At 43.3% G+C, this 26,219-nt stretch overlaps 1 protein-coding gene across 3 annotated transcripts in view; it reads left to right on the forward strand.

The window, feature by feature from the left end:
• abcc8 (ATP-binding cassette, sub-family C (CFTR/MRP), member 8) overlaps window positions 1-26,219 on the forward strand; it is a 132,995-nt gene that overhangs the window by 8,904 nt on the left and 97,872 nt on the right. For all 3 annotated transcript variants that reach the window (XM_056282625.1, XM_056282626.1, XM_056282627.1), the window contains exons 3-6: window positions 27-168; window positions 713-834; window positions 13,782-13,948; window positions 17,499-17,741. In XM_056282625.1, the coding sequence (XP_056138600.1) occupies window positions 27-168; window positions 713-834; window positions 13,782-13,948; window positions 17,499-17,741 (674 nt within the window). The remainder of the gene's footprint in view (window positions 1-26; window positions 169-712; window positions 835-13,781; window positions 13,949-17,498; window positions 17,742-26,219) is intronic.

Here is a 26,219-nt window from a genome sequence, read left to right on the forward strand (position 1 = left end):
CACCTGTTTCCTTTTCCCTGTGTGAGGCTGGGGCAGCCAGAGTTCCAAGGTCCACATCCATCACAGCACTTGGCTTCACTTTCCTGGCCACAACCTGCGCTGGCTCCTCACCTTTGTCCTCCTCTTCGTCCTTGTCTGTGAGATCGCAGAGGGCATCGTCTCTGATGGGTATGTCTTAAGCAAAGATACATTGACTGTTGCCTCCCCCTTAATAAACAGATCCTAAACTCAGTCTTTTGCATGTTTTACCATATGAAGGGTCCTTTCTGTTATTTTACTCATTTCTGACAATCCTTCCACTTCATGATGCACCTTATCAGGATCAAGCAAGAATAGACTAAATAAATTCTCAAGTGAAGTGAAGCGCTTTCCATTTGCATTTAATCACGCTGTCCCATTACCGGCCTGCTTACCTGCTTACCTACCTTAGTGCTGTGCTGAAGAGTCAGGTTTGACTGGCTTTTGTTTGTGTGTGTGTGTGTGTGTGTGTGTGTGTGTGTGTGTGTGTGTGTGTGTGTGTGTGTGTGTGTGTGTGTGTGTGTGTGTGTGTGTGTGTGTGTGTGTGAGATAGAGTCTGAGTTTGTACTTATACAATCTACTACTCTGTAAGTTGGGCCGTATGTACAGAAAAAAAAATCACATATATTTATGTCTCCAACTTCGTGCATACTTGAAGCCCCTTTCTCTCCTCTTATCTGATTTTCTCTACTAGGTTCAGCCAGTCCCTCCACCTGCACCTGTACATGCCTGCAGGCCTGGCCTTCATGGCTGCTATCACTTCAATTGTCTACTATCATAACATCGAGACCTCCAACTTTCCCAAACTACTATTAGGTACAGTACGCCTTACTTCACATGAGAGTGGTCTTTGTCTTTCTGTTACTATTGAAAGGTTTGCTAGTCATCAAACCTTTAAACACGTTTTTGCCAACATTTTCCATCTAAACATGAAATTAAGACTGGCTGTAACTTTTACAAAATATACTGATCAGGATTTATAAAGCCTGGAATAACCCCACCAATTCACAGCACACAGACCCTTGCCACCTCTTCAACCTCCTAAAATCTGGTCAGCAGATTAAATATTGCTTGAGGTTTTAGGGATAATTATGATTACGAATGACCGGATCAGTGCTTCTGTGCTACAGATGAATGGTTGAATGGGTTCAGAAAAGACTGCAACTTGGTTATAGCCATTATCTTGAAGTGTAATTACAGTGCGAAGTATATTACAATTACAATGAGTACATTGTACTCATTTTTAGATCACTCACAAACCAGAGATTTAGCTGTACCATCTGTGTGGATTAGGTGTGTGTGTGTGTGTGTGTGTGTGTGTGTGTGTGTGTGTGTGTGTGTGTGTGTGTGTGTGTGTGTGTGTGTGTGTGTGTGTGAGGGGGGATGGCAATCCCTCCATCAAAAGTGTTTGTGAGTGAGTGCATCTAAAAAAATATGCTGCTGTAAAATGAAAAGATCACATGTTGTTTTTTCATTAACAATGTAGTCTTCATTGGTAAGACAGTTCACAAACTATATATTTTTCTGCCCCTCTCTTAGCCTATCCCTCATATTCTGTCATTTGGCCTCATATTGTGTCATTTGTTATTGCCCATGAGGTTCATTCTTGTTGTTGCTAAATCCCATGTAGTGAATGCGCAGAGGGTTGGTACAGTTTCCATGCCCAGCCAATCAGCAACCACTGTCAGCCATGGGTAGTCGGTAACCACTTTGGGGGTCTAGCATCAGCCTTTCATTCAAGGTGTAATTTCACAGAAATGCCATTGACAGAGATGTAAATAAGACGTGCTCGAGCACTTTTACAAAATTTTGGTGTGTTTCTGCAGTTTCAGATTTGCTTTTCTGGGTTGTCGGTTGGCTAAATACATGATTCAAATGCGCTAACTTTATCTCTGTTGAACCGGTTCAAAAGCCTCTATTTTACATGTTAAGCATCCAGTCAGGATATTATGTAGGTTAAATAATAAATAACGCTAGTTACTCAGTTGAAAATACTGAGTAATACTAGGCATAGTTCATATTGAAAATTTAAGATGGTGATCCCTATCCCTCTCTTCAGAGTCACAGAACAATTGTGCTTTGCATCTATGACACTCCTTGTTTCAGTGTGTTATAGCAAGAAGCCAAACTGTTAACCAACAATACCCTATGTATCTTGGCGTCCATGTTGAGCCCATCTTCTTTAGCATGGATCCTAAAAAAGAAATTTAAAAAAACCCATTAAAATCCACAGGGAATGGGCGTCTAGGTGGTGTGGCGGTCTATTCTGTTGCCTATCAAAACGGCGATCGCCGGTTCGAATTCCCGTGTTACCTCCAGTTTGGTCAGGCGTCCCTTCACACAATTGGCCGTGTCTGCGGGTGGGAAGCCAGATGCGGGTATGTGTCCTGATAGCTGCACTAGCGCCTCCTCTCATCAGTCCGGGCACCTGTTCAGGGGGGAGGGGGAACTGTGGGGAATAGCGTGAGCCTCCCACGCGCTACATCCCCCTGGTGAAACTCCTCACTGTCAGGGGAAAAGAAGCTGCTGGCGACTCCACGTGTATCGGAGAAGACGTGGTAGTCTGCAGCCCTCCCCGGATCAGCAGAGGGGTTGGAGCAGTGACCGGGGCGACTCGGAAGAGTAGGGTAATTGGCCAAGTACAATTGGGGAGGGAAAAAAGGGTGGGGGGCAAAAAAAATCTACAGAGAAATCCATTTAATTTCTTGTCGTTTTTGCTCATTGGTTTTGGTCACTAAACTCAAATGGGTGCCTGTGTAATAATCCCTCTGTTCCTTCTGTTCCTCTGACCTCTCAATTGTCTTCCTGTCCTCATGCTTTATTAGCTCATGCGGGTTCTTGATTCATTCAATTACCTGCTCCGTCCATCATGTCACTGAGCTGGGTGTGGTTTAGCTGTGCCTAGCGCTTTCACTGTCCTAGCGGGGTTGTAGACATGGACTTAAGTTAATCTCCTGTTATGGCACTAAATCAGAGCCCTGCCCCTGACCCCACAGGAATGGAATGGGCAAAAGCAGAGAAAAAGAGATAAATTGTATGTAACTGAGAGATCAGGCAAATACTAAACAGGCTTTCCCTTTTACCACTGTCTTTAGTTTTGTAAAACAACAACCCCGTCTACATCTCTTAATCCATACAGAGGCAATTTCCAAGTCATTGCTCCATCATACGTATATACAATTATAGCTGGTCACACTGACTATATCAAAATTTATCTATGGGCTACCGGGGCTCTACACTCACTTTTCTCCCGAGGAGTACATGTGCTCCTAGATGAAAAAAACTTAGCACGAAAAGAAACTTAGGAGCACAGTGAAAAATTTTCAAATAACAGTTTATTTGCAAAGAAAGATTACATACATGTTTTTCCTGCACATGTATGTGTGTGTGTGCTCCTTCTACTTGTGTGCAATTACGATGTGAAAACCAGTGGGGAACTGTGAAAGTAGAATACCCTAGTATCTAGACACTAGGCATGGGCCTTAAAACACTTAGGGTCCGCGGTGGTGTAGCGGTCTAAGCATCGGCTTTGTGTCGATGCAGTTGCCCACTGGGGACTGGGGTTCGCGCCCCGGTCTCATCAGATCCGACTATGGCCGGACTCGATGAAGCAGCAATCATTGGCAACGCTGCCTTCTGGAGGGGGGCGGAGTCGGCTTGTGTTCGTCACGTGAATGCGTCTCTGTGTGTGTCGGAAAAAGCAGTGGTTCGGCCTGGAGTCGCCTTGTCACGAAAGTGGGGAGGCATCTCCTTCGAGACTGCCAGCCGGAGAGACGCAGTTGGTGAATGCATGCAGTATGAGGGTGGGTGTTTGAACTAAAATAGGGATCGATTGGCCACTAACTTGGGAGAAAAAAGGGAAAAATCAGAAATAAATTTAAGAAAACATTGAAAACACCGAAGTGTGGAAATACAGCTTTTTAAATGAAATATTGCAAGAGATTTTTAAAACATTTGAAAGTTTTTTAACATTGAAGCACTGAAACAACTTTTTTAAAGAATAAAACCATTTTTGAAATCTTAACACTGCATTTTAAAAGACGTATTGGATCTGCAATATGGGCTTTTTTCTCACTGTGTGTATGTGTGTGTGTGTGCGCGCGCACGCGTGCACACTCATGTGCACATGTGCATGCCTGCATGTACTAAGGGACACATCTGTGCTTTACAACATACTGGAATGTACGACCCATGCCCACTAGACGCAAAGGATGTCGGTTGTCCGGCTGCTATTGGCCATCTGTCACGATCAGCCAGCGGTCCACGGAAGGAGTGAGCGCCATCTCTGCCATATTAACGTTAAAGTATCCCTCCAGACACATTTTAAAATTTAAAAATACTCTGAGATAATTAATATATTGTTTAACATGGTTTCCCCACATAAAAAGTAAAAAGAAAAAAAAACTCTGAAAAGGGGCTGGAAGTACATCTATTCAATTCAAATCTTATTTATTCAGACACAAAGGTAAGTCCATTTTAAAGACAACAACAAAGAAATACAACACAAGACAAGAACACAAAATATAACTAAAAACAGCAGTTCACAAGTCCACAATGATTAAAAGCTATACAGACATTTGTTCCCATGTTTCCAGAAACAAGAGGAGTACCTGGTGTCACTTTGTGTAGGCTCCGTTAACAGCATTATAATTACCTTCTTAGAATCAATTAATCGGCACATAAATTTGTACATAAAATTCCTCAACACAGCATGAAAAGTGGGAACATTACTAGTCACAAACACATGACTTGCACTTGTCCATCTTGGAAGCTTGAGCAAGATTCTAAATGCATCATTATATGCTCCCTGCAGCTTTTTCATTTCTACTTTACTATAAGTACACCACAAGTGGGCTGTATAGAGTGGAGTACAGTAGGTCCTAAAAAGAGCAGTTTTAACCTCATCTGTACACATGTGAAATTTGCGTGCAAGCATATTGGCTTGTGCATACAGTTTGCAACACTGGTGCTGCACATCATCATCATCACATAGATCATTCCTGATGATGTGACCCAGATATCTCATTTTGTTCACCACATTTAGTGCTTGGTCTGCCAAGAAGAATGAGGGAAAATTTTCCTTCTGAAACTCCTTGGTTTTAGCGATCATGACAACACTCTTTTTAGAGTTAAATTTAATGTCATGTTGCACACCATAACTTGAGCAGACTCCGAGCAGTTGCTGTAAGCCAGCACTATAAGGGACAGTATGACTAAGTCATCAGCGTACATCAGATGGTTAATAAGACAATCTCCCACCATACAGCCAGTCTTACACTCTTTTAACTTTTTGGAGAGATCATCCATATACACATTGAAGAGAACAGGTGACAGTATTCCACCTTGTCAGACCCCATTGGTCACTAGGAAGGGTGCAGATATACTCTTACCCCATCTGACTTGCATGGTTTGATATGAATACCAAAAATGCAAGATCCTTATCAAATAAGAGGGGGCCCCCTCGCTCTTGTAGTAACAAATAATTGTAACAAATAATTTACCATGATTAACTCGGTCAAACGCTTTTGATGCATAAAAAAACATAAATACTGTAGTGTTATGTCTTCTATATTTACTAACAACTTCCTTCAGTGCATATATGCACAAATCTGTGCTGTGTTTATTTTTAAAGCCAAATTGATTGTCAGTAGTTGATATATATTCTTGAAGTCTGTCCAAGAGAATTCGTTCCAGTACTTTGGAAAGTATGCTAGCCAGAGCAACTGGCCTATAATTTTCTATGCTGGATATTTTACCAGTTTTGTCTTTGATTACTGGCACTGGTAAGACAGACAACATAGAGTCAGGTAGGATGCCAGACATTAACAATCCAGAAAAACACATAGCCAGTAACACTGAGATTCTGTGGCTAGCATACTTCAGATGTTCTGCTGTTATTTGGTCAAAGCCACATGCTTTGTTCACTGACAATTTCTCAATGGCGGCTTCCGGTTTGGCCAGCGAGCGAAATGCCACGTTTGCTGTGAGCTCCGGAGGCCCGTGACTTTATTTCATATTTCTATCGAGCAAAATCCTGTATTCTTGACATTCGTATTCAAGTTCACGTTATCGCAGTGTATTTCGACTTTTTGTTAGATTTTTGGCCGAAGAATGTCGTCTGGGGATGAAAATTCCGATGCTAGCAGGTCCAGCCAGGCACCTGCTAGCAACAAGTCGCTTCCCAGAAGGAAGACGGGCCGCTCGTCGAGAGAAGAGCAGAAACAGATTGAGCCGCTTGCCAAAATGATGGAGGAGGTACAGAACATGGTCAGAGAATTCAGAGACACGTTCGACGAGAAGATCAAGAGGCACATTGACCCGATTCTAGCCAAGTTTGATCAGATGGACAAGTGCCTCTCTGAGAAGACGCGTGCGCTGGAATCCGCCATTACGAAATGCGAGGAGTCTGTCGAGTTGAACCGAGCGGACGTGTTCGAGCTCCAGAACAAGGGTGATACCAGAGATGGAAAAATCGGTAAATTGGAACTTCAGGTGGAATATCTGACCGAACGCTGTGCTGATCTTGAATCGAGGTCTAGGAGGAATAACCTGAGAATCATTGGCCTGCCGGAGAGTTCTGAGTCGCCTCCGCAGCACGAGTTTGCTGCGAGGTTCCTGAAAGACATGCTGAACCTGACCACTCTGCCCAGTGTTGAGAGAGCACATCGTGTGGGACGCGTGCGGAGCGGGGAGGAAGGGAATCGTCCCGCGGCCAGGCATTACCTGCTCTGCCTGCAGACCTTCAGGGAGAAGGAGGATATTCTGGACAAGGCGCGAAAGATGGGTGTTCTTAAATACAAGGACGCACGGATCCACATCTTTCCGGATCTTTCTACCGTCCACGCGCAGAAACGGGCCAAGTTCGATGAGGTTCGGAGGAGGCTGCAACAGGACCACCCCTCCTTCAGATACCACTACAACTTCAGCGCCGGTCTGGTCCTGCTCCCCAAACCCGGAGAGCGTCACGTCTTTGCCGACCCCAAGAAAGCCATGCGGTTTCTGGACTGGGTCCAGCCTGATCTTGGCGGCTAATCTCCGCTGCTAGCTGCCACTGACCTTCGTTTGTGGACCTGGACTGACGTCTGATGCCGTTCACTAATGTGTAATTTTGCTGGGGTAGGTGCCCTGTTCTTGAGTTGAGGTCTGTGTGCTACCTGTAGTCGGCCAGACGGCTGTATTTTTCGTTTCTATGTTAGCCTATCTGGTCGTTTTTTTCCCCACACAATAATCTGATCTAGGCCTAGCCTACATTATTGGACGCCAGTTTGGATAAGATCTATGCGCCATTTTAAGGCCGTCTTCAATGTCCTGAAGAAGTTGCCAGTTTAATAATATATATTATACATATTATTATAGCCTACCTGGCTGTTTATTTATCTAGCCTAAGGTGTAGGGAGGTGAGGCTTTCTGTAATTCATTTCATAATACATTTATCATTAAGCTAATTTTGTTGAGTAGGCTTATGTGTTTTTGTTTTCCCCCTCCCGACTCAGCCATATATTAGGCTATAATTCAATATTGGTCGCACTCCCTCTGGCTGTAGGCCTACTTTTGAATGTTATTATTTCCTGTGTCCTACCATGGAAGTGTGGTTTGTGTGATAGGCCAAACACTCATTACCGAGTAAGGTTAGGTTAGTGGCTTATTAGCCTAGGCCTATCAATATTTTCGTAATAGGCCTACACTTTTCTCCGCTTCCGCCTGGGCTCTAGGCCTATAGCCTATGGTTTTACTTTTAAGGTCGATTGTTTTTGGGCTACTGTTCGTTGTGGCCTAATTATCTACATATACTGTTTAGGCCTATCTTTTATGTTGTTTTTATAGTGTGGGGAGGTGAGCTTTTTTGCAATTATTATTTTTTATTTCATAATACAGTATGTGGGGGTTTTTTTCTCCCCTCCCGACTCAGGCCTAGCCATATATTAGGCTATAATTCAATATTGGTCGCACTTCCGCTGGCTGTAGGCCTACGTCTGAATTTTATTGTCGATGGTTGTTTTTGGGCTACTGTTCGTTGTGGCCTAATTCTCTACATATACTGCTTAGGCCTATCTTTTATGTTGTTTTTATAGTGTGGGGAGGTGAGGCTTTTTGCAATTATTATTTTTATTTCATAATACAGTATGTGTTTTTTTTTTCTACCCTCCCGACTCAGGCCTAGCAATTAGGCTATAATTCAATATTGGTCGCACTCCCTCTGGCTGTAGGCCTACTTCTAATGTTATTGTCGATGGTTGTTTCTGGGCTACTGTTCGTAGTGGCCTAATTATCTTCATATACTGCTTATCTTTCATGTTGTTTCTTGAATATAATTCTGGTCGAATTTGCTGGATAGAAGCATTGCTTTGCATACCAGTCACAGCCTAGAGAAATGCAGGAACATCTCTATGCCTGTGTGCGCAATGGGGTTAATGTTATGTGGGTGGGTTTAGTTGGGGTTTTTTTTGTTACTTTTTTCATTGATGCATCTTTCACTCGGACGAATGCCAGGTCAGTGGTCTGTCTAGTCAGCCGTTTTTACACTCTCAGCCCATGGCGATTCTAACGTTTATTAGCCTTAATGCCAATGGTCTGAATCACCATAGCAAGCGTGTTGCACTGATGGAGGTGGTTCGTAAGAGGGGGGCAGACATCATCCTTTTACAAGAAACCCACAGATTATCCTCTGATGTGAACGGACTAGCTAATAAATATTTCAAGGTTGTGGCATCATCGTGCGCAAACAGTAGAACGAGAGGGGTAGCGATACTCTGCCGCCGCAGATTAAATATGGTTGTGAATGAGTGTTTCTCTGACGAGTCGGGTGGGATAACTTTGGTTAAGGTTTTTGTTGAAGGGCGGTGTATTGCTCTTGTATCTGCGTATGCTCCTAATGGCTGTGTCAAAGACTTTTTCAATCTACTTACTGTCACTTTGTTAAAATATTCCGATTGTGCTTTCGTTGTGGGGGCCGATTTTAACGCGGTCATGAATAATGTGCTGGACAGGTCAGGGAGTAGTGCATCGCATGACCAAAAGGCGGCCTCTGATATACTCGTAAGGTGGGCTGATGAGGTGGGTGTGATGGACCTTTGAAGAAGGTTTAATCCATCTGCTAAGGACTTTTCATTTTATTCAGCAATGCATAAGTCCTTCTCGAGAATCGATTATATTTTTGTTTCGCAGGGCTTATTCCAAAATATTGATAATGTTATACTTGTCCCCATGACACTTGTCGATCACAAAGCAGCGTTAGCTAAGGCCTCTATCCGCCCTTCTTTAAACAAGGCCCCTCGCTGGCGCTTCAACACCTCCCTCCTGAATGATGAGTCATTTAAGACAGTTTGTGGCTGCTATGAAAGACTTTTTAGTTATTAATGTCGGATCAGCTGGTGACCCAAGGATTCTTTGGAATGCGATTAAGGGTTTTATTTTGAATAATACTACAGTATATACTTCGACTCTAAGTAAGGCGAGGGCTAGGAAGCTTTGTGATCTTGAAAATAGGTTCATCGCTCTGGACAGTCAGTTACAGGCCAAATACAGTGACAGCGCAGCCTTACAGCGCATTTTAGTTAAAAAAGAAATAAATTCTCTCCTTAAACGAAGAGCTGAATTCCAAATACACCGCACAAGGCAGTCTTATTATTTTAATGGGGCAAGGCCGAGTCATCTGCTTGCCATGCGTTTGAAATCTAATGAACATTTTGTTGATATTTCTACTGTCAAGGATGCTGATGGCATAGTCAGATCTGATCCTGTGCAGGTGAACAAGGTATTCCAGTCCTTTTATGTAGACCTGTACGCCTCTGAGGTTTCTCCAGATGCAGCCAAGCATAAAGATTTTCTCGTACTACCTCGTCTCACAGAAGAGGAATCTGCCTCACTGAACTCTCCTGTCACTCTGGATGAGTTGAAGGAGGCGGTTAAGGCTATGCGCAGAGGCAAATCGCCTGGGTGTGATGGCATCCCCCCTGAATTCTATTTAACTTTTTGGGAAGTTCTGGGTCCACACCTTCTCAACATGATATTGTTTTCTATTGATGAAGGGTCTCTCGCAAGGGATGTGAATATTGCTATTATTTCATTATTATTGAAGAAAGGCAAAGATCCCACTGAATGTGGCAATTATAGACCTCTTTCTCTGCTCAATGCTGATGTTAAGATTTACGCTAAAACTTTAGCAGGCCGCCTCCAAAATTATATGCTTAAGTTAGTACACTGCGACCAGACTGGGTTTATCAGAACAAGGCTGGCCTCTGACAATGTCAGACGTTTGCTCCACATTATTGACAAAGCCTCTAGCATTAGAACGCCTGCTGCTGTGCTGTCACTTGATGCTCTTAAAGCTTTTGACCGCCTTGAGTGGTCTTTTCTCTGGTCTGTGCTGGCTGCCATGGGTATCGGTGATCCCTTTATTAATATGATCAGGGTGATGTATGCTAACCCTACTGCTAGAGTTCTAACCGGGAAGACTTCTTCACCCTTGTTTGATATAGCCAGGGGCTCCAGGAAGGGTTGTCCCCTTAGCCCCCTGCTGTTTGCGCTCTCACTGGAACCCCTAGCACAGACTATTAGGCAGTCTGATCTCATTGTTCCCCTCGTGCTCAATGGTACCTCTCACCTTATTTCGTTATACGCGGACGATTGTCTCCTGTATGTAGCCGATGCCCCCAAATCAATTCCTCCTCTCCTGGATATTTTTGACCAATTTAGTTCCTTATCGGGTTACAGAATTAATTGGACCAAATCAGCGTTATTGCCCCTGAACAAGGCCATGCGTTCGGCCGTACTTCCCCCGCTTGTTCCGATTGTAAGCCACTTCAAATATTTAGGGATTGACATCTTTCCGTCTCTGACAGTCACAACAAAATCTAACTTCGACTTGACCTTTAAGAAGGTCTCTGAGGACATGATTAGATGGGCTTCAATGCCCAATTCCATTCATGCTAGGGTTTCCATCGTCAAGATGAATATATTGCCGCGGGTTAATTTTGTTAGCTCTATGCTCCCTCTTCCGCCCCCTCCTCGGTACTGGGATAAACTCCATTCAGCGATTACCAAATTCGTCTGGAAGAACAAGCCTCCTTGCCTCAAACGCACGACCATGAATCGTAACAGATCAGATGGTGGCGTTGCGCTCCCTAACTTAAAGTATTACTGTTGGGCCTACACCTTGCGTTCACTTACGACCTGGCTCGATCCTGGTGCAGAGGTCGCGTGGAAATCTTTGGAAGAAAACTTGGTTCACCCCATACGACTAGCAGATTTACTGTTTTCTAATATTTCTACTGCCCAGTGTAGGAAACGATTTGGCCCCATCATATCACACCTGGTTGCGGTCTGGAGATCTGTGGAGTCGGCATGTAAGATCACCGCTAAGTGGAACGTTTGCTCTCCTATATTTTACAACCAAGGTCTCCTAGTTGATCGTCGTCCTATCCCGCATAATAGCTGGTCCAGTAGGGGTGTACACTCTCTTGGTAATCTGTGTGATGTCCGTGGTCTGCGTTCTTTTGAGGATCTCAGGAATTAATATGATTTACCGGCCTGGTCTTTTTTTTCTATCTTCAGTTGAGGGCTTCCATGAAGGCTCACGGGGTGCCGTGGCTCTCTTCTCTCCCAGTGCATCCACTTTATAGAATAATTAGTGAAAGGTTAGTACTAGGGGTTTAGTTTCTGTGCTGTATGGCTTTATCCTGGAAAGAACATACAAACCCCTTGCGCTGGACACAATCTGGAGAACAGATGTGCCCGATCTGGATACTGAGTTCTGTTGGGAGACGGTGTGGTCTAGTATTCTCTTAGCGTCTAGGAATCCAGATCATCAGCAGATACACTATAATTTTATACATCGGACATATCGCACCCCATGACAGAGGTTTTGTATGAAACTTGCTGATAGCCCAAACTGTACATTTTGTTCGCTGAATGTGGTTGGAACCTTCTTTCATATGGTCTGGGAATGTCCAAGGGTGAAAGGGTTTTGGGAAATGGTTGCTGATAAATTGTCCCAATTTTTGTCGATTACGGTACCCGCTGAGCCTGCGGTATTACTTCTAAATGACTTCTCTGCACTACATGTACCACTAATCAAGCAGCGCATATTGCTTGCGGGACTCACAGCAGCCAAGAAGATGGTTGCTATGCGTTGGAAAGCTCCAGATGATTTGTCATCTCGTCATTGGTCCCTCTTATATCTGGACATTACATATTTGGAGCTCTCGACAGCAAAGATCCATGGAGCAAGGGCTGGAACTATAGACGTGGAATTCTGTGGCCGCTGAGTTGAAGAACTTTATTGACTGAACACTGACTGAGTACTGTATGCTGTTTCTTTTTTGCAATTTTTTCTGTAGTTTTTTTTTCTTTTCTTTTCCCTTTTTTTCTCGTTTGTGGGTGGGTTTTTGTTTGCATTATTGTTCATTTGTGTGTCTTGTTTAAAAAATGATAAAATAAAAAATATTTGATCACAAAAGAAAAACAATTTCTCAATGGCATAGCACACTTCATCAGGTCTAACAACCACATCATCATTGTTAGAGACATCACCAACATTAAATCCATCACTCTTTACGCAATTAAAAATGTCACTATAGAATAGTGTTTTCTCCACAGTTCAGCAATATTTTCAGGCCCAGTAATCCCATCAATGCTGGATGGCAAGGGCATCTTACTATCATTAATAACCTTAACTTCCTTCCAGAAGTCATCTATATAGACATTATTATTATCCAACCATTTCAGCAGTATAGTTGGATTTTTTGGTAGATAATGAAAGGAAGCTCCAGGGTCCGGTTGCATCCAAAAAATGCACACCCTACCATGTTTGCAGTCAAATCTTTCACTATGATAATGCAAACTTGCTCTCTGTACTGACAAGTCCGTGCTGCGCAGGAGGTTTCAGGTATCTTTACCCACCCTGCATTTGTATATTAGACAGCGATTGGCTTTTGGATTTGTGATGTACCAAATCTAGCTTACCCAGGGTATGTTTGAATCTCATGTTTTAGGGAAGTGCACAGACAGCTCCTCCTCCAGTAGAGGAATGTGAAAACATCGCTCTGGTGACAAACTTTGCACTGATACAAGTCAAGTCAAGGCCACACGTTTTAGGGGACACAAACGTAAGAAAAACACATTTTGTAGTGGAGGGGTACTTTAAATATTTGCACTGTCGAGCCCTGGCTACTAAGTATTAACCTGTTCTATACATATTGGGCATCTATAGCTGTTGACCCTGAAAGTGCTGATTATTGAAGTGTTTTTTGGATGACTGGATGAAGGAGGAAAGGGAAACAGAGAGGGGGAAGTTGGAAAAAGGAGGAGACGGGGAGGGGAGAAGGAAAAAGAGATGGGGGACGGAGGGGAAAGGAGGGGTAGAGAGACGATGGTATGAAGGAGGGGGGCCAGTGGAGAGAACATCAAGGAACAAATAGAAAGCGTCATCAGTTTTGCTTGCCAACATTTTTGTTCTATCATTGCTTTCATAGTTGAAATGAGCATCACTTAACGGATTCACAGTATTACACTTGCCTCTCTGTCGTGTAATATCAGAGAAGCATTAAATATCCAAATACGAAATGTGACACGGTGAACTGAAAAAATACAGCGTGATGTTGTTATCAGTTTCATACAAATAAAATTTGCTGTTGGACACGTGTTTCCAGTATGTTGTAAACCTTTGTACTGAGAAACAGATTCTGTGCATTTCTGACTTTAGCTGTGCTATAGCTTGTCTGGTGAGTTGCCATCCCTCACTGATCCCTGCTAAATCTCCTCAGCTTTACTCATCTACTGGGTGCTGGCCTTCATAGTGAAGACCATCAAGTTTGCTAAGTACACAGAACATGGCATTGGTCCCGGGCAGCTACGCTACTGCATCACCGGACTACTGGTGCTGCTATATGGATTACTACTGGCTGTGGAGATCAAAGTCATCCTGGGCAGGGTGAGTCTGTCTGTATGTGTTTGTTTTGTGTGTCGTGTATGTTTGTGTGTCGCATGGTGGGGAATTCCATAGTGCCTAGAGCTGCTATAAATGTAGTGTTGCTGTGTGTGTGTGTGTGTGTGTGTGTGTGTGTGTGTGGGTGTGTGGGTGGGTGTGTGCGTAGTGTGATGTCTCAAGGTCTCTACAGGGGGTAAATTGGGATTTAGAAGTTGCAGAGGCCCTATTTTTTACTGGGGTGCCAGGGTCATGGTAACTATTCCAGGCTAAAATTTGATGCATAAATTTACGTTACAAATTACACCACCATAAAGAGGCAGGAAGGGCAAAAATATACTAGTAGATCAAGAAGGACCTATTTGATACCACTCTGCCAAACTCCTTGAAAGTGAGAGCTGGTTAGCTAACATCACATACTAATGTTCATCCGGCAGCAAATAGGTCTCAGCCCACAGCAAGTCATTAAGGGAGTGGGAAAGGGGGTATATCCAGCTTTCTGTGTCTTCTAACAACTTGTTTTTTTTCCATATTAAACAGCCAATCAATAAATGTTGATTGGTTGTCATGAAAAGTCAGTTACAGATCAATGGCCCCCTTTAACCCTGGCAAAAACATGCGTATTGGGTGATCAGATTGTTATTGGATAACCAGATGAAGTACAGATGCACTGAGGACGGAATATGATCCTATTTCCCAAACCATCTCTGGATCTGGACAGAGATGCAGATTTTATTCAGATGTAAAGGCAGTTGCATTTCACATCCACATTAAACATCATTAAGCACAACATATTTGCTGTTGTGTACATTCGGACACAGGTGAACGATTGTTGGGAAAATAAGTTATAGTCCATTCTATACAAAGTGTACATTCTATTGTACATTCTATATAAAGTATCATATAGAAAATAACAACATATCATAGTTCACTGAGAACTGAGATGACAACAGCTCTCTAAAACAGCCTTCTCCTCTGCAGTTGAGTAAGGTATACCAATTTTCTAAGACAGCTTCGTCCACCATTTTTTTTGGGGGGGGGGTTCCTCCCCCTATTTTTGCCCAATTTACTTTGGCCACTTACCCCACTCTTCTGAGCCATCCCAGTCGCTGCTCCATCCCATCTGCAGACTACCACATGCCTCCTCCGATACATGTAGAGTCGCCAGTCGCTTCTTTTCACCTGACAGTGAGGAGTTTTGCCAGGGGGACTTAGTGCATGGGAGGACGCTTTCCCCCCCCAGTTCCCCCTCCCACCCAAACAGGCGCCCCGACCGACCAGAGGCGGTGCTAGTGCAGTGACCAGGACACATACCCACATCCAGCTTCCCATCCATCGACACGGCCAATTGTGTCTGTAGGGGCACACAACCAAGCCGGAGGTAACATGGGGATTTGAACTGGTGATCCCTGTGTTGGTAGGCAATGGAATAGACCACCACGCCACCCAGACGCCCCTTCGTCCACTATTTTAAGAAGTGTAAATAACAGTATAAATAAGTGTAAATAACACAGCAACTTGATGAATGTTTACCCATAGCAAGCACAACATTATGTTAAAAAATAGTTCACACAGTTATCTTTTAATTGGTGTAAATATAATTGGGCTAAATAATACAGTGACAAGACATAGATACAAGATGCATATTAATGCCATGTTTAATGGGAGTTAGTGAAATTCTTGTAGACCAAAGATGTTTGAACTTAGTTCTGGTGGGCTGAGTGTGTATTTATTTGTAGTTGTCTAGCCACCTACAATGTAGTTTGCCATTTCTCAACTTTATTTCTCCTTCCACTGTGAATATGGTTGGCTCCATTGGCAACAGGTCTATCGAATGGGCCTAGTTGATTTAAATAGAACAGGCTGGATTAAGTATTACTTCTTTGTTTTGTCCCAGTGTTGACATTGCCATAAAATGTTTCCACCAGTGGGGTGTCCGGGTAGCATAGCAGTCTATTCCGTTGCCTACCACCTCCGGCTTGATTGGGCATCCCTACAGACACAATTGGCCATGTCTGCGGGTGGGAAGCCAGATGTGGGTATGTGTCCTGGTCGCTGCACTAGCGCCTCCTCTGGTCGGCCAGGTCGCCTGTTTGGGGGGGAGGGGGAGATGAGGAGAATAGCGTGAGCCTCCCACGTGCTATGTCCCCCTAGCGATACTCCATCACTATCAGGTGAAAAGAGGCGGCTGGCGACTCCACATGTATCAGAGGAGGCATGTGGTAGTCTGCTGCCCTCCCCAGATCGACAGAGGGGTTGGAGCAGCGACCAGGATGGTTCAGAAGAGTGGGGTAATTGACTGGATACAATTGGGGCGAAAAAAGGGCAAAAAAAAAAGTTTCCACTAGTGAGTGAAAGTGTTGTAAAATCAAGTTTTCAAAACACAGGGCATCTCAACATTGCAGTTTTTGGAAAAAGAATGAGGAGACATGCAGAGCTTTCATAATACTATTTTTTGAATGAGAACAAACAGTAGAAGAAACAGTCAGCAAGCTCATTTGCAAAACATGTTTTTTCTATGCATATCTGGATTAATATTCACAGTTATTTGCAATGACTACCTCCTTTTACTTTTTGAACTTTATACTGCAGACTTCTCATTGCCCCTTAATAGTAAAATGTTATCCTCTACCCTACACGTACCTTTTTTCCTTTATTCCATGCACTCCTCTCCTTTCTTCTCCATCCCATTGAAACACCTCTCATGTTCCGCAGCAGTCAAATTCCATGCATTCTAATGAAAGAAGTCGATCTATATTATTTGCCGCTTTGCTGGTTTCCAGTCTTGTTGTATTGATTGTAGAGGAAACTGATTACATCGTGCCTTTTCTCAAATTGTGCCATGATTGAAGTTGTCAACAGTACCCAGTCATCTTCCCTCTTCAGTGAGTTCTGGACTATATGTGTTTATCTCTTGATAATTACACTCAGTGTGTTTGGCTCTATTGAAGTCTGGGATGAGCACAATTCTGTTGTCAGTACTGACTCCCACAAGTGACCTGCACATGAGTCCAGCAAGCCTTTTTCTTTTTGAGGGTATATGCTTTGTATTTGTTGGAGTATGTTTATGTAGTTCTTGTTGTGTATAGATAATACATTTTTGCGCGGTTCATATCAAGACATTTCATTGAGAGCGCTTTTGTTTCTTGCCCATGGGTTTGGAAGTAGGCTGCATGTCTGCTTGGTAATTCCTCTTTGTCAGCAGATAACCCAGTTTTCTCAGAGTGCAGAGGCAGCCAATGCTTTATTTACTTTTCCAGAAGAGCAGTGCTGCATGTATTTTAACAAAGAATAGCACATTCACTGACTTGTGTTGCAAAGGCAATGGCTATTTTATTCTATTCTATTCTTTTCTGTAAATCGGGGTTTATAGCTTTCGTATCCAATGGGGTGGAAATTGAAATAGTCATTGTCTCCAGTTATGCTGTCAAGATTGACTTACTCGTGTGGTTGAGAGCATAATCAGTGGTTGTATGTATGTCAGTTACTTTAGTGCATGAGTGCATCTGTGTACATCTGTTTCTTTACCTGTCATGTCTCTCATCCCTTGTAACAGCGCTATATGTGTTTTGCCAACCCCATGGAAGTGAAGCCCCCAGAGGACCTGCAGGACCTGGGTGTTCGATTCCTTCAGCCTTTTGTCAACCTGCTATCCAAGGCCACCTACTGGTGGATGAACACCTTCATTACTTCTGCTCACAGACGACCCATCGACCTCAAGGTCATCGGCAAGCTGCCCATTGCCATGAGAGCCCTCACCAACTACCTGAAGCTGCGCAAAGCCTTTGAAGATCAGAAGGTTAGAGTTAAGTCTGACTGAATTGCTATATCTAAACTTAGCACAAAAAGTAAAGAAATTTGTGTTTGGTAGATTATTTCTTTGTTGTAACAATGCTTCTTGGCAATAAATCTTATATCAGGCACCTGATTGTCAGCACATGGGGTACCAGAAGCTCAAAACCAGAGTCAATAGCAACAGCAAAATAAGCTGTTTGGCATTGGCAGAGAAGATTTGGCAAATGTTTCATAGGCGCAACCCACATACTCAGCTCTGCAGCTCATCCCACGAATGCAGGTTCCTTACAAATGTGGCCCCATTTAAAAGGGAAATAAACAGGCTTTCCAAGGGTATAAGATTTATTGCCAAGAAGCATGGTTACAACGAAGAAATAATCTACCAAACACAAATTTCCTTACTTTTTGTGCTAAGTATAGTTCAGGTGTAAAAGGATAATTCAGGGTTGTTTTTTTTTCTTTACAACGTGGGTCTAATTTTTGTAGGTTTTGCCATCATGCATATTGGTTATGATATCATTTCACTCAACCCATTTATCTAAAATTTGTATTTTGAAGTGAAAACCAAAGTGCAAGTTAAAAGGTATTACCTGAAATGTCTATTATCAACAATAGTCCATTACGTTGTTAATAATAATAATAATAATCATTACATTTATATAGCACTTTTCTAGACACCCAAAGTGCTTCACATTTGAAGGGGGTAACTCACTTCAATTGCCACCATGTGTAGCACCCACCTGGGTGATGCACGGCAGTCATTTTTTGAGCTATTTGTTGGTTCAACCTGCAGGAATTACCATCTTACTTACCGTAGATAATAGTGACCATTGACCAGTTACCCAGCCAGTTCAACTGAGAAGTAATTGATAATGGAAAACCTTGCAAACAGTCTAACAGAGGCAGTAGGTTAATTTTTTTCAAGACACTTGTTCAGTTGCCCCATAAGATGCTGTTGTAAAGTGATATCCAGTGGTTGCCGTGTGTCAAAAATCTCTAAAATGAGATCGGTGAGTAAAATGAAATTATGACCAATATGCACAAAATTGCGGAAATAAGACTCCGGCTATAAAAGAAATTAAATTATCCTTAAAGGAAAAAGAGGAGTGGTGTTTGAGTACATCAGTTTTCTGGTTAAGTCATTACCATTGGTGTACCTTAAATAGTGGTACTGATGGTAGTTGTTTTGGAAAAATATTTTGTCATATAATTTTTTTTTTTGCTCTCTTTTAATTAGTTATTCTACTTTCTGTTTGCGCCTTCAGTATTAATAGGCAAGTAAATTTTTGATATGTGCTTGGGTCTGATTTTTGTATATTAATTTAGGCAAAGATATTTGTGAAAACAGGATTATTAGGGAAAACTTGCTGCTGTGATGGTGAAGATTTTCAGAGGATTAGCTTGGAGGTGTAATTTCCAAGATGAGAGATTAGATAATGCAGTTTTTTATTTATCTATGGTGCAAGTTCATGTATTTGGCTCTTTTTTTGTTGTCTTGTTTAATCATATTTGAGCTCAATTTTCTGCATATTGTTTGATTATTTCGTTTGTTGGTATTTAGCCCTTAACATTCCGTCAGAGAAGTGCAATGATGCCATCTGGGAACATTAGACATTTTCCCAGTGCTGTGTGACGTCTTGGCCCATGTTTATGTAATATTTTAGCTCTGGTTTAGCCATAAAAATGGAACCATATACATATGTGTGCTTAGTATTTTTGCTTGGAAGCATAAATACTGACATGTCTCTCCCTGCGTATACGTCTGCATACACACAAACTCATAAACACAACAATTCTCATTCTCTCTCTCTCTCTGTTTCTTTCTAACCTCTCTCCATCATTTCCCCGTCTCCCCCTTAAAACTGTTTCTAAGCACACAAGAAGTGTTTCAACATCCTCTCCTCCTCCTGCTTCCGCTCCCTCAGTGTCTCAATGACTGTGATTTTCCAATTTCATCTGGCACAAACATTTGTGCTAAATGTCAAATCCCAGGACTTGGCATACTGGTTCTTCCGTGACACTGCCAGGTCTTCATCTATTATGTTCTACAGTATAATACAGATTTTCAAAATGTGATGAAAAAAACCCCCAAAACAAAACAAAAAACAAATTTTGCCACTTTTAAATGGACAATCGTAACTTGAGATATTGTGTGACAAATTGGCTCTGTAACAGATTGGATACTTTATATTTTGAAAATGAGAATGTAAATTTTACACTCACCGGCCACTTTATTAGGCACACCTGTCCAACTGCTCGTTAACGCAAATTTCTAATCAGCCAATCACATGGCAGCAACTCAATGCATTTAGGCATGTAGACATGGTCAAGACGATCTGCTGCAGTTCAAACCGAGCATCAGAATGGGGAAGAAAGGTGATTTAAGTGACTTTGAACGTGGCATGGTTGTTGGTGCCAGACGGGCTGGTCTGAGTATTTCAGAAACTGCTGATCTACTGGGATTTTCACGCACAACCATCTCTAGGGTTTACAGAGAATGGTCCGAAAAAGAGAAAATATCCAGTGAGCGGCAGTTCTGTGGGCGAAAATGCCTTGTTGATGCCAGAGGTCAGAGGAGAATGGCCAGACTGGTTCGAGCTGATAGAAAGGCAGCAGTAACTCAAATAACCACTCATTACAACCGAGGTATGCAGAAGAGCATCTCTGAACGCACAACACGTCGAACCTTGAGGCAGATGGGCTACAGCAGCAGAAGACTACACCGGGTGCCACTCCTGTCAGCTAAGAACAGGAAACTGAGGCTACAATTCGCACAGGCTCACCAATATTGGACAATAGAAGATTGGAAAAACGTTGCCTGGTCTGATGAGTCTCGATTTCTGCTGCGACATTCGGATGGTAGGGTCAGAATTTGGCGTCAACAACATGAAAGCATGGATCCATCCTGCCTTGTATCAACGGTTCGGGCTGGTGGTGTAATGGTGTGGGGGATATTTTCTTGGCACACTTTGGGCCCCTTAGCACCAATTGAGCATCGTGTCAACGCCACAGCCTACCTGAGTATTGTTGCTGACCATGTCCATCCCTTTATGACCACAGTGTTCCCATCTTCTGATGGCTACTTCCAGCAGGATAACGCGCCATGTCATAAAGCTCGAATCATCTCAGACTGGTTTCTTGAACATGACAATGAGTTCACTGTACTCAAATGGCCTCCACAGTCACCAGATCTCAATCCAATAGAGCACCTTTGGGATGTGGTGGACCGGGAGATTCGCATCATGGATGTGCAGCCGACAAATCTGCAGCAACTGCGTGATGCTATCATGTCAATATGGACCGAACTCTCTGAGGAATGTTTCCAGTACCTTGTTGAATCTATGCCACGAAGGATTAAGGCAGTTCTGAAGGCAAAAGGGGGTCCAACCCGATACTAGCAAGGTGTACCTAATAAAGTGGCCAGTGAGTGTATATTACAAAATGTACATTTATATAATATTATTACATATCTATATATATCTATATATACAGTGCTGCTTGAAAGTTTGTGAACCCTCCAGACATGGTCACTGTTTTTGTAAAAAACATTAAAATAAGCTTATTACATATACATCCAAATCCCAATTTGTAAAGCACACCTTCCAAATAATGGACACACACACAAAAAGAGATATATTTTCATTATTTAATTCAACAAAGGTAGTTTATTTCACAAAAACTGAAAATTTAACATGTGCAAAAGTGTGTGAACCCTTGTATTAGTAGCTTGTGGCTCCTCCTTTTGCAGCCATTACTTCAACCAAACGTCCTCTGTAACCACTAACCAGTCTCTCGCATCTGCTTATGGGGCTTTTTGCCCACTCCTCCTTGCAGAACTCAGCCAGTTGAGAGAGGTTGGAGGGACATCTGGTATGTACCAACTTCTTCAGGTCTCGCCACAACATTTCAATTTGATTAAGATCCGGACTTTGACTGGGCCTATCCAGAGTACGAATCCTCTTTCTCTGAAGCCATTCCTTTGTAGTTTTACTGGAATGCTTTGGGTCATTGTCTTGTTGCATAATCCATTTTCGTCCCAGCTTCAACTCCCTGACTGATGGCAGGAGATTCTGGTCAAGAATTTGTTGATATGCCGGCGAATTCATGGTTCCTTGGATAATATGGAGTCGTCCAGAAGCAGAATAGCAGCCCCAGACCTTCACATTTCCACCACCATGCTTCACTGTTGGGAGGAGGTTCTTTTCTTCATATGCAGTGTTGGCTTTTCTCCAAACATGTTGGTTTTGATTGTGACCAAATAATTCTATTTTGGACTCGTCTGTTCAGAGAATGGACTTCCAGAAGGCCTCTGGTTTGTCCAAGTGCTCTCTGGCAAAGTTGAAATGGGCAGCTTTGTTCTTTTTTGAGAGCAGAGGCTTCCTTCTAGCAACCCTCCCATGAATGTCATGGCTATTCAATTTTCGTCTGATTGTAGACTCATGCACATTTGTCCCAGATGCTACCAGAGAGGTCTGCAACTCTCTAGAGGTGATGTGTGGGTTGGCCTTTACCGGATTTATTATTTTTCTGTTGCTTCTGGGTGATAGTTTTGATGAGCGTCCACTTCTAGGCAGAGTTGCTGTCATGTTGAAGGCCCTCCATTTGTAAATTATTTGTCTTACAGTGGATGGATGGAGCTGGAATCTTTTGGAGATGGTCTTATCCCTCCCCAGACTGATGGGCTATCACTACCCTCCTCTTCATGTCCTCGGATATCTCCTTTGCTCTCGGCATTGTTGATTTGTATGGGACCACAGTGGTTTGGTTGGTTTCCTCTCTCTTTTAATTAGTGCAGGCCAAACCCTTTCCCAAAGATGTCTCATTTCATTGGTCTGCTTAAATGATTAATTAAGCACCCAAATGTGTTTCACTCGAGTCTGTTACCTGCTTGACTTAACCAATGCAGCTGGGGGTTCACTTACTTTTGCACATACGCTAATTCCATGTTTCATGTAGTTTTTGGGCTACTTAAACAAGTCCCACTAAACAAGTACATGCAACTGATAAACATACATCTGACATGTCATACATAAAAACTGGTGATGATAGAATAAGAAAATCATGGTAAAACAACAGAAAAATCTAAACTGCTCAAGAGGTTCACATACTTTCAAGCAGCACTGTATATAGAGAGAGAGAGCGTGAGAGAGAGACATGCAGTTGGATAGCTCAGTTGGTAAGAACACTGGCTTTCCATGCCGGAGATTGGGGGTTCAAACCCCAGCTGGGACAAGTCTCCAGTAAGAGTCCGTGGCTTAGACTCCTAATGCTATACAAGTCATATTGGCTCGGACCTCGCCCAGGTTAACAAGGGCCGCGTCAGGTGTTGGGGAACCAGGGAATCCTGATGAGAAATGGGCTACTGGAACAAGACATTCATGGACAAGGGCTGAGAACATGGAACTGATGGAATGCTACTATAACAGCAGACCCCTGGAGTGGAGCTCTATGAAGCAAATGTGGGAACTGTGGACCAGTAGGAGACCTACTTCCACGCTGACTCAGAAGCAGCTAGTGACTCAATGCTCAAACATCAACAGAAGAAAGCTACTGTCACAACTTGAAATGGAGAGGCTCCAACTGGATGACAGTACAATTCAGAACCCTGAATGGCTGTTCAATATGCAGGAGATACATGATGAGGGCAGACTCCAACCAGCTGAAACATTCCTACCAGCCATGACAGCTGAAGCTACTGAGGTTCAAATGAGAATCATGGCCAGACTAAAGATAGTCAACCCCCGGGCACAGCTTCCATGACTCAGTGACAAAGTACCATCACAAAGCCTGCTTGCGGATGTGAACATAGCCTTATGCAATATCTCAACTGCCACCATAACAGAGACCAACAAGCTTGTATATGCCACCGCAACCGTAATCCTGGAGATTCTTGGGTACACGATTAATAACACAGGTCACCAACAGTACTCTCCATAGAAGAGAAGGCTGGAAGCCAAGCTCAAAGCAGCACACCATGTTAGCCAGTTAACAGAGGTACATAAAGGTGTGATGAAAGACAGGCGCTGGTTGAAGAAGTACAGGAAGATATCCATTAGTGAGGCCCTGGAAACTGCCAAGCAAAGGCTCACAGCTCTGGCCGCCAAACTGAAGAGATACACCAGAGAAGCAGAAGCCAAAAGAGTAAATGGCCTGTTCCCCAAAGAATCATTCAAATTGTACTCCCAGCTGCAGAGTAACAAAGGAAAAACATCAGAACCATCCAGAGCAGAGACCAAGTGATACTAGAAGGTTATATGGGAAAAGGAGGCATCACACAACACCAATGCCCAGTGGCTGGTGGACCTAAAAGCAGACCACAGCATGTCTGTGAATGTTCTCATTCATCCAGGTCATGGTTATCCAAAGGAGTTGAATCAAGTGCAACTGAACTTGGTATATATGGACTTGGTATATATCAAGTCCAGTTGCACTTGATTCAACTCCTTTGGATGACCCAAGCAATATCCCAGAACAACAACCAGTTATCCAAGTGGCCGACATCCAATGACGAGTCTCAGACATGAAGAGCTGGACTGCACCAGGCCCTGACATGATACATGTCTACTGGCTGAAGAAGTTAACAGCACTCCATGAATGCCTGGCGATGGATGAACCAGTTGCTAACATTAAGGTCTCACCCTGACTGGCTAACACAGGGGAGAACAATACTGATTATAAAGGATCCACACGAGGGTACAACACCTTCAGGCTACTGGCCAATAACCTGCCTCTCCACAACATGGAAGACCCTGTCAGGCATCACAGCAGCTAAGTTGAATGGGCACATGAGTAAATACATGAGCGAAACTCAGAAAGGAATTGGGAAATACACCAGAGGGTCAAAGCATCAGCTACTGGTTGATAGAGTAGTAATCCAAGACTCTTAAGACCAGACAGACCAACCTGAGCACAGCCTGGATTGACTACAAGAAAGCCTACAATTGCATGCACCACACATGGCTACTGGAGTGCTTGGCACATACAAAGCCAACAGGACACTAATGGCCTTTATCAAGAACTCAAGTGGAACCATCTGGGTAGCATTGCGGTCTATTCCGTTGCCTGCCAATACGGGGATCACCAGTTCTAATCCCCATGTTACCTCTAGCTTGGTTGAACGTCCCTACAGACACAATTGGCCGTGTCTGCGGGTGGGAAGCCAGCTGTGGTCATGTGTCCTGGTCGCTGCTATAGTGCCTCCTCTAGTCAGTCTGGGCGCCTGTTCGAGGCGAAGGGGGAACTGGGGGGAATAGCATGATCGTCCCACGCGCTATGTCCCCACGACGAAACTCCTAACTGTCAGGTGAAAAGAAGTGGTTGGTGACTCCACATGTAATGGAGGAAGCATATGGTAATCTGCAGCCCTCCCCGGATCAGTAGAGAGGGTGGAGCAGTGACCGGGACGGCTCGGAAAAATAGGGTAATTGGCCAAGTACAATTGGGGAGAAAAAGGGGGGGGGTAAAAAAAAACTCAATACAGCAGTGGAAAACAACACTAGAGGCCAACTCAAAGACAACTGACCTTTCGCAAAGTACTGCCCCAGAACGGTGCTTGTCCAATCCTACCTTAGCAATGGTCCGTCAAGCTTTCAAACACACAACAAAGTGTTGAAACGGTGTGCCTATGGGATCTGTAATTTTCTTTCCCTTCCCGAAACCCAGAACGTAAGAAGCGCTATGTCGGCAATAGATTTCGCAGTATAGCAGACCCCATGGCCAGTTTAATCCATCCAAAATCAACAAAAATACCTGTCTGCTCCAAGCTAAGCTTGCTACTAGCTATTATTGATAGCTAATACAGCTAACGTATTATTACTGTTACTTTTACCCACACAATACGCTGATTTCTTCCTTCGTGTTTTGGTGTTTTCCGGCTACTTCCTGCATAGTTCTGAAATGCTTGATGGGCATAGCAACAGTAACTAAGGGGGGCGGGACTTTGCGAAAGATCAATTACACAGGTAACCATCAAATGTGGCATATACCAAGGTGATGCACTATCCTCGCTGCTGTTCTGCATAGGCCTGAATCCCTTCAGTCAGATCATCCCAAAGAGTGGATATGGATACAGGTTCAGAAGTGGACTTACCACCAGCCGCATGGATGACTATACATGGATGACATCAGAAATCAGAAACACTTTGTCGTTTAATTTCACGCACTTGTGCACATGAAATGAAATTAAAAATCGTTTCCCCCAGCCCACAACAGTGTAACACAAAGACAAAAACACATAACCAAAAACTACAAGAACTACTAGCGCACGTAGCCACATCAAGCTATAAACCAGGATTAAGTGAGACATTGACTCACTGAGCCACCTCACCAGAATCTGCAGCGATGACATCGGGATGTCATTCGGACTGGACAAGTGCAGTCAAATGGTGGCAAAAAGAGGAAAGGTGGTGAAAGTGTTGAATTACCAGATGGCAGGATAACAGACATACAGGACAGTTACAAGTACCTGGGTATTCCACAGGCA

The sequence above is a fragment of the Lampris incognitus genome, chromosome 6, assembly GCF_029633865.1.
Source record: "Lampris incognitus isolate fLamInc1 chromosome 6, fLamInc1.hap2, whole genome shotgun sequence".
NCBI classification, from domain to species: Eukaryota; Metazoa; Chordata; class Actinopteri; order Lampriformes; family Lampridae; genus Lampris; species Lampris incognitus.